The 13,065-nt window shown below is 35.6% G+C and overlaps 1 protein-coding gene across 1 annotated transcript; it reads left to right on the top strand.

Annotated features, from left to right (window-relative positions):
- Window positions 1-8,211: 8,211 nt before the first annotated feature.
- On the top strand, window positions 8,212-9,301 carry LOC122891564 (olfactory receptor 6C2-like). The gene has a single exon (XM_044227306.1). The coding sequence runs from the start codon at window positions 8,212-8,214 to the stop codon at window positions 9,145-9,147; it is 936 nt and encodes a 311-aa protein (XP_044083241.1). The 3' UTR covers window positions 9,148-9,301.
- The last annotated feature ends 3,764 nt before the right edge of the window (window positions 9,302-13,065 follow it).

The following is a 13,065-nucleotide window of genomic DNA, read 5'->3' as shown; positions in this document are numbered from 1 at the left end:
GAATGAAATCTTGCCATTTGTGACAACTGAATGAACCTGGAGGGTATTACACTACAGAAATAAGAGAAGGACAAATACCATATGATTTCACTTATATGTGGAATCTAGAAAACAAATGAACAAAAACACAAAAGAAGGGTGCCTGGGTGGCACAGTCAATTGAAATGACTCTTGGATTTGCCTCAGGTCATAATTGCAGAATTGCGAGACGAAGCCCCACATTGTCCTCTGTGCTCAGCACAGACTCTGCGTGAGACTCTCTCTCTCTCTCTTTTTGCCCCTGCCCCCAATGCTCTTTCTCTAAAATAAATAAATAAATCTTTAAAAAAACAAAACAAAACAAAATAGAAACAGACTCATAGGTAGAAGAAATGGTTTCCAAAGGAGCTAGGGGTTGGGTGGCAGGTGAAAGAGGTGAAGGAAATTAAAAGGTACAAATTTCCAGTGATAAAATGAATCATGGGGATGTAATGTACAACACAGGCAATATAGCCAAGAATACTGTAATGATTTTGTAAAGTGCCTGATGGTAGCTAGACTTATCATGAGGATAATTTTTTATGTAAAAATTTTGAGTCACTGTAATTTACACCTGAAAAAAACCATATATTGTATGGCAATTATATTTCACTGAAAAATAATAACATGTTGTCTAGATTCCCTTTATCAGACTAACAAACTTAGTTTCTATTCCTAGTTTTCTGAGAATGCTTAATAATGAGTGGGAATTATGGTTTATAAAATGCTTTTCTCTACATTACTGAGATTATCATTTTTTTCCCTTTATTCTACTAATTTTTCCCTTAATTCTACTAATTCTACTTTATTTATTGATTTTCAATGGTTAAGCCAACCTAGAATTTCTGTAATAAACCTCACTTTATGGTTACACATATCATTTTCTAACACTCCACTTAACTTGATAATTCATATTTAAGGATTTTTATAATTATTATGACAGATATCAACCTGTAATTTAACTTCTTGCAAAAATGTTTCCAATTTTGGCATGAAAGATATTCTGCCCTCATAACCAAGTTGAGAATTATTCTTCCTTTTACTCTTCTCAGGATTGGTTTATATAAAATTAGCATATTTTTTTCCTTTAAATATTTGGACTAATTTACTAGTGAAGCCATTTGGCCCTGAATTTTCCTTGTGAGAATATTATTAATTATAGATTCTATGATTCTGACTTATATTGACACATCTTTACATTTTCTTTTTCTTTCTGTCTAATTCTTTTACTTCTGTTTTTAACATAAATTAATATGTGATTTTAGGTAAAATATTTCATTGGCTTAATGTTCTTTATAACATACTTTATTATTCTTTTAATATTTGTTGCATCCGTATTGATATTCCTGTTTTTCATTTGGATAATTTCCCATTTTTTCTCTTTTGCTTCTTCTTGACTATACCTACAAGTTTAACTTTCTTAGAAAATCATTTTGCAATTGCATTTATTTTTTATATTATATTTATTCTCTATGCAGCTGATTTCTACTTTTATTATTCTTCCTTCTAACTATTTTGTTTTAGCTTGTTCTTCTTAGAGTCTATTAAAGTGAATGTTTAGGTCACTGGTTTTTCAATATATTAGATATTCTAATTTTATATTTAAATAAAAATTTCCCTCAACACAATGATATACTGCACACATTTTGATATGTTACATATTATTGTAAGATGAAAGAAAAGTTACCATCACAAACCAGATCTCAAGAAATTACTAGAGCATAAACTATAGGTTTTTCCCAAGTGCACAGGATTAATCCAAGGAAATAATATGAAAATGAAAAGCAGTACTGAATGCCCAAACCAGGTGTTTATTGTGTAAATATAGTAGCTTGATGTGAAAATTATATATGATAATATGCACAATTAAGTTTATTATGGAAAGAAAAAATATCTTTGAATGAATTTTTAAAAAACTACCTGTGAATCTATCCAGACCCACCTTAGGAAGTGCTGAAAGGGGAAGATGAAAATGTATTTTTATTTTTATAAATATTCATATGTGTTCATACGTTTCCTTAAAATATTAAAAAGAATTAATTGCTTTGAGTTTTCTAATGTTTTCCTATTTTATCCTTTTTAATGATTGAGAAAAAATGATTACTGGAATAGAGTTGTGATCTTTCAGCTTCCATATATTATAGGAAAGAAAGTCAGGAAACGCAGACTACTTCTTGACCATCTGGTTTTTTACTGTTGCCTCTTGACCTGTGTCTGTTGTTATTTTTTATCTCTGTGTCTCTGAGGACACTGAGCCCACTGCTGCATCTTGGGATTTTTGCCCAGATTCATTACAAAGGCTAATCAGTGATGTTTGAAACTGGGTCACCAAGGACTTAGTTGTTTATTATTTAGTTTGAAATTTATCGTATAAATCTTAATAGTGTAAAAGCCTCTTATCCTTTCCAGAGAAGTCATAATGGTGACTTCAAAACAAGAGGGGGAAATGTTTTAACTATATTTTACTTTTAACCAAGAGAGAGCTAGAAAATACTTCCTGGGCAAAAAGAGGACCAAAATTCTTGGTCTGAAAATCTCAGTGTGATGAAGATGAAAAATACAAGGAGTTCCAGGCTCTCCCAGAGCATCAGGCAGGGTAAGTAGAGTCATAAACTGAGAACCTAGTAAATCCCACACAAACCTTTTCTAATAGATCCTCTTCATCAAATTAGCTTTTAGGGCTCATTGTTAAATAATTAACTGAAGGTAAAATTAACCCTTGGAAGAGTAAGTATAGGGGACACTTCATTTTACTTTTTATCTTTACTTTCATCTTTTTCCATCTTGGGGAAATTTACATGTTAATTTTTCTCCGAAAAGCAAATGTAACATGATTTACCAAAATCAGATGTAAATAATATTTATTATATAAAGACACAGATCTTTCTGAGATGTATTTTTTTATGTTTCTTTTTATAGTTTACATAAAGATAATGTAGAGTTATGTGCAGTGAGAAGTTATCTCTGCCACACACTCATTTTCTCTTTAAAGAGAAGACGTATATTACATTAAAATCACTGATACAAAAATAAAATAAAATAAAATAAAATAAAATCACTGATACGACAAAGTTTGTCATCCTAGATCATTTTTAAAATATAAAACTCTTGGTTTTTTTATTTTTTTAAAGATTTTATTTATTTATTTGACAGAGAGAGACATCACAAGTAGGCAGAGAGGCAGGCAGAGATGGGGGAAAGCAGGTTCTCTGTTGAGCAGAGAGTCCCATGCAGCACTCAATCCCAGGACCCCAAGATCATGACCTGAGCCAAAGGCAGAGGCTTAACCCACAAACCACCCATGTGCCCCTAAAATATAAAACTCTTTTAAAGATGAAAACTATTTTCTTAAACCTTATCTCTTAAAAACAGCATTAATGAATGGAATAAATGAAAAACATTTTGGAACAAGGGTTACCACCTAGAGGGTACAGGAAAGAGCATGGTACCATGTAAAGCTCTAGGAGCCACTGGAGTGAGGAATAATAGATTGAGGAAGTTAAGCAGGCTTGAGAGTATCTTTCTACTTCATTAAAATTATCCTCTGTAGTTATTATGGTGTGCCCCTTTAGTTCCTGGGAAGATCAAAGTTCTTCAAAAAAATATCATTGTCAGGCGCCTGGGTGGCTCAGTGGGTTAAGCCGCTGCCTTCGGCTCAGGTCATGATCTCAGGGTCCTGGGATCGAGTCCCGCATCGGGCTCTCTGCTCAGCGGGGAGCCCGCTTCCCTCTCTCTCTCTCTCTGCCTCTCTGTCTACTTGTGATCTCTGTCTGTCAAATAAACAAATAAAATCTTTAAAATATATATATATGTATCATTGTCCTATGCAGCCATCAAAAGAAACGAAATCTTGCCATTTGCGACAACATGGATGGAACTAGAGCGTATCATGCTTAGCGAAAGAAGTCAAGCGGAGAAAGACAACTATCACATGATCTCCCTGATATGAGGAAGTGGTGATGCAACATGGGGGCTTAAGTGGGTAGGAGAAGAATCCATGAAACAAGATGGGATAGGGAGGGAGACAAACCATAAGTGACTCTTAATCTCACAAAACAAACTGTGGGTTGCTGGGGGGAGGGGGGTTGGGAGAAGGGGGGTGGGGTTATGGACATTGGGGAGGGTATGTGCTTTGATGAGTGCTGTGAAGTGTGTTAACCTGGCGATTCACAGACCTGTACCCCTGGGGATAAAAATATATGTTTATAAACAATAAAAAATTAAAAAAAAAGAAAAGAAAAGAAAAAAAAATCATTGTCACTGGAGTCCAGTGAAGGTGACAGTAAACCTTGGGGTTTAGTTGTAGTAACTGGATATACAGTGAGAGATGACCCTGCCCTCATCTCTGGAGAAAGTGAGTATTTTACAGGACAAATGAGAGCCAGTCACAGCACAAGCTAACTGATTTTTGCCAGGAAATTGGAAAGCATATTGCCTTCTATCCACTTTTCATATAAGAGACACCCAAAATCTGGAGCTACTAGCTCAAAACTAAAAAAGTTTTTGATGATAACTTTAGTAACACTAAGTGTGATAGCTAAGGAAAAACGATAGAACAACTATTAAGCCAATGCAAAAATTAGTGAGTTCTTAAACTTCAGTTTCAAAATATGAAAATATGCATTAAAGAGACATAAATGGAAATTTAAGAGGGAAAAAAATCTTTCTCTGTGGAAGACAAGAATAAAAGTTTTATCCATGTTGTCGCAAATGGCAAGATTTAAATGTAAACTGAACAGATGACTATTTCATGGTGTAAATTGTGTGAATTAACACCCAACAGCACCGGCCTTTATAAAATATGTGTCAATAATCTTGAAAAATGACACAATACATTACAGTAACTTTAGCACAGATACAATTAAAGTGGCATAGTGAGTTGAAGGAAACCATGATAGGAATGAAGTTTATAGATGATACCTTTGTAAATGTATACAAAATTTCTGAGCATCTTTTTCCTTGAAATTTCATTTTCAGGAATTATTACAAAATCATGCAATAGTGTTCATAAAAACCTGGTTTTTGCAGACATTTTAACCTTTGTAGAAAACAAAGATTTATAAAAGGGTGTTGGAAATTGATTCAAAACTTTAGCTATTTTCATATAAATTTTTGAAATAATAAGAATTTACCGAAATAAAGAGCATCAGAAACGATGAATACCCAAATTTGTATCAACATGGATGGGACTGGAGGAGATTATGCTGAGTAAAATAATTCAAGGAGAGTCAATTATCAGGTGGTTTCACTTATTTGTGGAGCATAAAGAATAACACAGGGGACATTGGGAAATGGAGAGGAGAAGGGAGTTGGGGGAAATTGGAGGGGGAGACAAATGATGAGAGACTGTGGGCTCTAAGAAACAAACTGGGGATTTGGGAGGGGAGGGGAGTAGGAGTTGGGTGAGCCTGGTGGTGGGTATTGAGGAGGGCACGTATTGCATGGAGCACTGGGTGAGGTGCATAGACAATGAATTTTGGAACACCAAAAAAAAAAAAAAAGAAAAAATTAGATTACATTCAATTTTAAAAAACTGGAATTACATAAATACAGTGGATTGAAATTAAATAGAATTAAAAGAAGTATATTTTGTAATAGAAATGTAAAAATATTTATAATATATTTTAAGAAAAAATGGCATGTGAAAAATTATTTAAATATGTAAATTTTTTACCTCCAGTTTGAATATCTTACTGAGAGAGTCCCCAAGAAAGCAAAACAACTACAAAGAAAAATAAAACTATTTAACTGTTTGAAAGCTAAAGCAAGTCACAGATGCCAGTTAATAGTTCAGCCAGCATGAAAGGTAATAGCATTCATGCATATCATGAAACCACCACCCTTTTTGCTGTTTTTACCTTTCATGCTGCCTGAACTATTAATGTTAGATACTGGTACATATAAAAGTTTAATAATTAAAATTAGTGACAAAGCAGTTTCTTTTTTTAAGATTTATTTATTTATTCATTTATTTGAGAGAGAGAGAGAAGGGGGGGCAGAGAGAGAGAGGGAAAGAGAGAATCTCAAGCAGACTTCCCACTGAGGGCAGAGTTTGACCTGGGGCTTGATCCCACAACCCCAAGATCAGACCTGAGCCTAAAGCAAGAGTCAGACACTTAACTGACTGCACCACCCAGGTGCCCTAGAAAGCAGTGTCAAGATGAAACCCAAATAGGACGGAAGATAGCTTTGAATATGTAGGCAACTGAATAAGATATGTATGTATTTATACAACAATATGTCTTACCATTGACTATAAGTCTGGGATTGTTAGTTTCAGAGATATCCCAGTAAAAAAGACAGCAGTCCCCGATTTCAACAAACTTAACCTTCTCATTAAAAGTGCTAAAATGGAAGTAACAATTATTTGTTATGAGAGCACAAATAAGGACCAGTCAATACAGACATAAAGTTGAGAAAACTTCTCAGTAGAAATGATGCTCAAAGTGAAAATCACAAATAAGGAGTTGTACCTGGGTAGTTTTGGAGACTAGGAAGTAAAGATGGAATGTGGAAGGACAGAGAGAGATGTGGAAGGAGAGATTTTTTTTTTCCCAGATAGATTACCAGTGTAAACCACTTAACACAAGGCCTACGACATGATAAATTCTCAGTAAATATAATCTATTCCTCTTACTATAAGAAATGTGGAGTAGAAAGAAGGTATCACTTACACAGACCATAAATCCCACTTAGGATTTTATGGTTTTTGAGGTCATGTCACATGAATTATCTGTAGGACAGAGATAATAGTAGCTGACATATATGAAGCATATACTATGCATCTGATTTTATCATAAATACATTACCTCATCTAATCATTTTAACTGTGTATGGTAGATACTCTTATTATCTCCATTTTAGTGATTAAAACACCCTGAAGGCCTGAGAGGTTGGGAAACTTGCCTGAAGTCATAGAGATGTGGGCAGGAAAGCCAGGTATTGCATGATGGAGGTCTCACAATAGGTGTGCTCTTAATCAGCATGATGCTGCCACTACAGCTTAGAGTGAGAATGAGAGTATAGACAGGTGTGTAGGGAGTATATTCAGTATTTTAATTTGATTCTGAACTTAGTGATAATGAGGTATTACAATGTTTTCCATACTTAAACAGACCAAAATATGTGAGGTTTTTTCCAGCTGTGTATCATTGGTCCCAACATTTCTTCATATGAAGCAGACAAATTGTGCCTTAAAATACTCTCTGTATCATGTATCCGGTGGACACTGAGTGTAAATTACATACCACCAGAGAAACTTAAGAAGAGAGTCAGAGGAGTGATCCAACAATTTAGAAGCTGAAACACGAAACAAGACATAAGCACATGCTTCGTCATCGTGCCATGATGCAAAATACAAGTCACAGATGGATCAGCAGCCCTGATGGAGCCCAGATCAGCTGTTATAGATTTACATTTTATCATGACCAAATCTTCAAGAAAAGTCATAAAACAAACTAAATGGAGATATTCATCTTTGAAATAAAGAAGAAACGTTACATATAAGAAGAAATCACAATTTTGTTGAATCACAATCTAATCACATGAGAAAATCCTTTCTTGGGTATAGATTAAAATTGTGAGGGAAAAGAAAATGAGATAGTAGAACAATTTTTAAAAATATGTTTAAAATATCTACCACAAAACTGCCAAAAGAATAAAATAAAATTAAAGATTTGAGTGAAATAAGTCAAGCAGAGAGAGTCAATTATCATATGGTTTCACTTATTTGTGGAGCATAACCAATAGCATGGAGGACAAGGGGCGTTAGAGAGGAGTAGGGAATTTGGGTAAATTGGAAGGGGAGGTGAACCATGAGAGACTATGGACTCTGAAAAACAGTCTGAGGGGTTTGAAGTGGCGGGGGGGGGGGGTGGGAGGTTGGGGTACCAGGTGGTGGGTATTATAGAGGGCACGGCTTGCATGGAGCGCTGGGTGTGGTGAAAAAATAATGAATACTGTTTTTCTGAAAATAAATAAATTGGAAAAAAAATAAAATTAAAGATTTGAGTAGCCAGAGTATTGGCAATATCATTTATTAATTTATAAAATTATAAAATAAATTCCTTTGTATGTTCCTTTGTGTGCTATCTCTTGTAGTCACTGTTTATTGCCATCGAGCTTTGACACACTCTATTCAAATAAAATAACTCTAAATTTTACATCAAACTGAATAAAATTTAGTAGTCAGTGATGAAAAACCACACAGTAACAACCTTCATCTTATTGGGACTGACAGAGGACCCTCAACTTCAGATTCCAATTTTTATATTTCTACTTCTCACTTATATGTTGAGTATAACTGGGAATCTGACCATCATATCCCTCACTTTAGTTGACTCTCACCTTAAAACACCAATGTACTTTTTCCTACAGAATTTTGCTTTATTAGAAATTTCATTTACATCTGCATGTATCCCTAGATACTTGTACAACATAGCAACAGGTGACAGGTCAATTACATATAATATTTGTGTTATTCAAGTGTTTTTCATCGACATCTTTGGAGTAACAGAATTTTTCCTCCTGGCTACAATGTCCTATGACCGCTATGTAGCCATCTGCAAACCCCTGCATTATGTGACCATCATGAACAACAGAGTCTGCAAGAGGCTTGTCCTCGGCTGTTGGATGACTGGCTTGTTGATCATATTCCCACCACTTACTCTGTTCCTAAATTTGAAATTCTGTGATTCAAATGTCATTGATTATTTTTTCTGCGATGCATCTCCAATCTTGAAGATTTCATGCTCAGACACATGGCTCTTAGAGCAGTTGGTTATTGTCTGTGCTGTGCTGACCTTCATTCTGACCCTTCTGTGTGTTCTTCTGTCTTACATTCACATCATCAAGACCATTCTACAATTCCCCTCTTCCCAACAAAGGAAAAGAGCTTTTTCGACCTGTTCCTCTCACATGATTGTTGTTTCCATCACCTATGGAAGCTGTATCTTCATCTATGTCAAACCTTCAGCAAAGGAATCGATGACTATTAATAAGGGTGTGGCAGTGCTAATGTCATCCATAGCTCCCATGTTGAACCCATTCATTTACACTCTAAGAAACAAACAAGTGAGACAAGCCTTCAGTGAGTCCTTCAGAAAAATTGCATTGGTCTCAAAAAAGTAAAAGAATGCTCAAATTCATAAATAAAATAACAAGCTAAGCATAAACCATCAAGCTCTTAATCTCTTTGTCTCTTTTTAATATGATCTCTATTTAGGTTAACTTTCTCAAACATTTATTTCTTCCAGAATTAACACCTTTCACCACCTGAGTTCACTCCTTTAACTCCCCACCCTGCAAACAAACTCAAGATCCCAATCAGAGGACATGATAATAATTTTCTAATTGATGTAAACCTGATTTTACTTCTAATCTCACAAACAAAATTGCAATGCAGAAAAATAAAACAAATGAGAACCAAACAAGTAAATAAATAGTTTATCTTATATTTACCTGGACTTGTAAAAATTAATTGATTTAAAGTGCTCTTCTAATCATCTAATCTAAGTGTTGCTGAATTTTAATTGACTAATAAAACTTATTGGGTGCCTAATGTTGGTGGGTCAAGTTCTAAGCAAAAAAAAAAGAAAAAAATTAAGTAGTCATGCACAGATGCACAGTATAGAACCCATCACAGGGTTTGAACTCATGACCTTGAGATCAAGACCTGAACTGAGATCAAGAGTCAGAGGCTTAAACAACTGAGCCACCAAGGCATTGCTCTAGTTGAAGTTTTTAATTAGCAATATCCCTGATTGTATTTAGCTCAGTATTATTAAATTTTTTTTAAAACAGCACTTGGGGGTGGTGGGTGGGAGAAGGGGTTAAATGGGTGATGGCTATTAAGGAGGACATTTGTGATAAGCACTGGGTGTTATACGTAAGTGATGAATCACTAAATTCTACACCTGAATCTATTATCACACTGTATGTTAACTAACTGAAATTTAAATAAAAACTTGAAAAAGAAGAAAAAGCACCACTGCCCTAAACTAATATGATATAATTGAAAAGTAAAGAAAATAAAAATAAATACATTCTAAATAAATGTGTCTTAAGTGGAAGTAGAATTTGATATCTAGGATCCTAGAATTTATTTGTAAATACACACACACACACACACACACACACAGACACACATACACACACTCATATCAAATGCTGAAATTTTAAATGTAAAAGATTCACAAACTATACAAAATACATGATGGTTTTTTAACATTTATTTTTATTTATTTTCAGCATAACAGTATTCATTATTTTTTCACCACACCCAGCGCTCCATGCAATCCGTGCCCTCTATAATACCCACCACCTGGTACCCCAACCTTCCACCCCCCCACCACTTCCAACCCCTCAGATTGTTTTTCAGAGTCCATAGTCTCTCATGTTTCACCTCCCCTTCCAACTTCCCCCAACTCCCTTCTCCTAACTCCGCATGTCCTCCATGCTATTTGTTATGCTCCACAAATAAGTGAAACCATATGGTAATTGACTCTCTCTGCTTGGGTTATTTCACTCAGCATAAATGTGAGAAAAAGCCATTTTCTAAAAAGATATGATATGATAAGTTCAGTGTCAAAATGTTAATTGCTATTGAGGAATTAAAATTGTGTAAAATATTCAATTGTTTAAAGTATGAATATCCAAATTCAAAATGTAGTTAAATTAACCAATAATTTTTTTTCCAATTTATTTATTTTCAGAAAAACAGTATTCATTATTTTTTCACCACACCCAGTGCTCCATGCAAGCCGTGCCCTCTATAATACCCACCACCTGGTACCCCAACCTCCCAACCCCCCCCCGCCACTTCAAACCCCTCAGACTGTTTTTCAGAGTCCATAGTCTCTCATGGTTCACCTCCCCTTCCATTTACCCAAAAGCACATTCCCTCCCCAATGTCCATATCCCTACCCCCCCTTCTCCCAAACCCCCTCCCCCCAGAAACCCACAGTTTGTTTTGTGAGATTAAGAGTCACTTATGGTTTGTCTCCCTCCCTATCCCATCTTGTTTCATGGATTCTTCTCCTACCCACTTAAGCCCCCATGTTGCATCACCACTTCCTCATATCAGGGAGATCATATGATAGTTGTCTTTCTCCACTTGACTTATTTCGCTAAGCATGATAGACTAGAGCGTATCATGCTTAGCAAAATTAACCAATAAATTTTTGTATATCATGAAAACAGAATTTCAAAAGAAATCTAGAAAACAAGCTATCAATATATATGGAAGACTAAGATAATTAAAAAGTTATAACTAAAATAATAGTTACATTTTTTTCATGAAGTAAATGGCATATAGATTAGAAGACCACAAAATGCACATCAATTTTTCTTAAAAAAACTTTTTAAAATTAAAACTCATAAAACTACTAAGTAAATTTTCATATTGGTAAGTTTTTTTGTTTTTTCTTAATTTTTTACTTTATTATTATTATTTTTTAAACATACAATGTATTTTCATCCCCAGGGGTACAGGTCTGTGAATCGCCAGGTTTACACACTTCACAGCACTCACCATAGCACATACCCTCCCCAATGTCCATAACCCCATCCCCCTCTCCCGACCCCTCCTCCCCCCAGCAACCCTCAGTTTGTGAGATTAAGAGTCCCTTATAGTTTGTCTCCCTCCTGCTCCCATCCTGTTTCATTTATTCTTCTCCTACCCCCCTAACCCCCCATGTTGCATCTCCACTTCCTCATATCAGGGAGATCATGTGATAGTTGTCTTTCTCCAATTGACTTATTTCACTAAGCATGATACCCTCTAGATCCGTCCACGTCATCGCAAATGGCAAGATTTCATTTCTTTTGATGGCTGCATTGTAGTCCACTGTGCATATATACCACCTCTTCTTTATCCATTCATCTGTTGATGGACATCTAGGTTCTTCCCATAGTTTGGCTATTGTGGACATTGCTGCTATAAACATTCAGGTGCACGTGCCCCTTAGGATCACTACGTTTGTATCTTTAGGGTAAATATCCAGTAGTACAATTGCTGGGTCATAGGGTAGCTCCATTTTCAACTTTTTGAGGAAACTCCATGCTGTTTTCCAGAGTGGCTGCACCAGTTTGCATTCCCACCAACACTGTAGGAGGGTTCCCCTTTCTCTGCATCCTTGCCAGCATCTGTCATTTCCTGACTTGTTAATTTTAGCCCTTCTGACTGGTGTGAGGTGATATCTCATTGTGGTTTTGATTTGTATTTCCCTGATGCCGAGTGATAGGGAGCACTTTTTCATGTGTCTGTTGGCCATCTGGATGTCTTCTTTGCAGAAATGTCTGTTCATGTCCTCTGCCCATTTCTTGATTGGATTATTTGTTCTTTGGGTGTTGAGTTTGCTAAGTTCTTTATAGATTTTGGATACTAGCCCTTTATCTGATATGTCATTTGCAAATATCTTCTCCCATTCTGTCAGTTGTCTTTTGGTTTTGTTAACTGTTTCCTTTGCTGTGCAAAAGCTTTTGACCTTCATGAAGTCCCAGTAGTTCATTTTTGCCCTTGCTTCCCTTGCCTTTGGCGATGTTCTTAGGAAGAAGATGCTGCAGCTGAGGTCGAAGAGGTTGCTACCTCTGTTCTCCTCAAGGGTTTTGATGCATTCCTTTCTCACATAGAGGTCCCTCATCCATTTTGAGTCTATTTTCATGTGTGGTGTAAGGAAATGGTCCAATTTCAATTTGCTGCATGTGGCTGTCCAATTTTCCCAGCACCATTTGTTGAAGAGGCTGTCTTTTTTCCATTGGACATTCTTTCCTGCATTGTCAAAGATTAGTTGACCAGAGTTGAGGGTCTATTTCTGGGTTGTCTATTCTGTCCCATTGATCTATGTGTCTGTTTTTGTACCAGTACCATGCTGTATTGATGATGACAGCTTTGTAATAGAGCTTGAAGTCCGGAATTGTGATGCCACCAACTTTGGCTTTCTTTTTCAATATCCCTTTGGCTATTCGAGGTCTTTTCTGGTTCCATATAAATTTTAGGATTATTTGTTCCATTTCCTTGAAAAAAATGAGTGGGATTTTTATAGGGAT

The sequence above is a fragment of the Neovison vison genome, chromosome 12, assembly GCF_020171115.1.
Source record: "Neovison vison isolate M4711 chromosome 12, ASM_NN_V1, whole genome shotgun sequence".
In the NCBI taxonomy this organism is placed as follows: Eukaryota; Metazoa; Chordata; class Mammalia; order Carnivora; family Mustelidae; genus Neogale; species Neogale vison.
Note: the sequence above shows the minus strand (reverse complement) of the source record. Positions and strands in the feature narration are given on the sequence as shown.

Coding starts and splice junctions, on each gene's coding strand:
- LOC122891564 (XM_044227306.1), top strand. CDS start 8,212: ATGAAAAACCACACAGTAACAACCTTCATCTTATTGGGACTGACAGAG.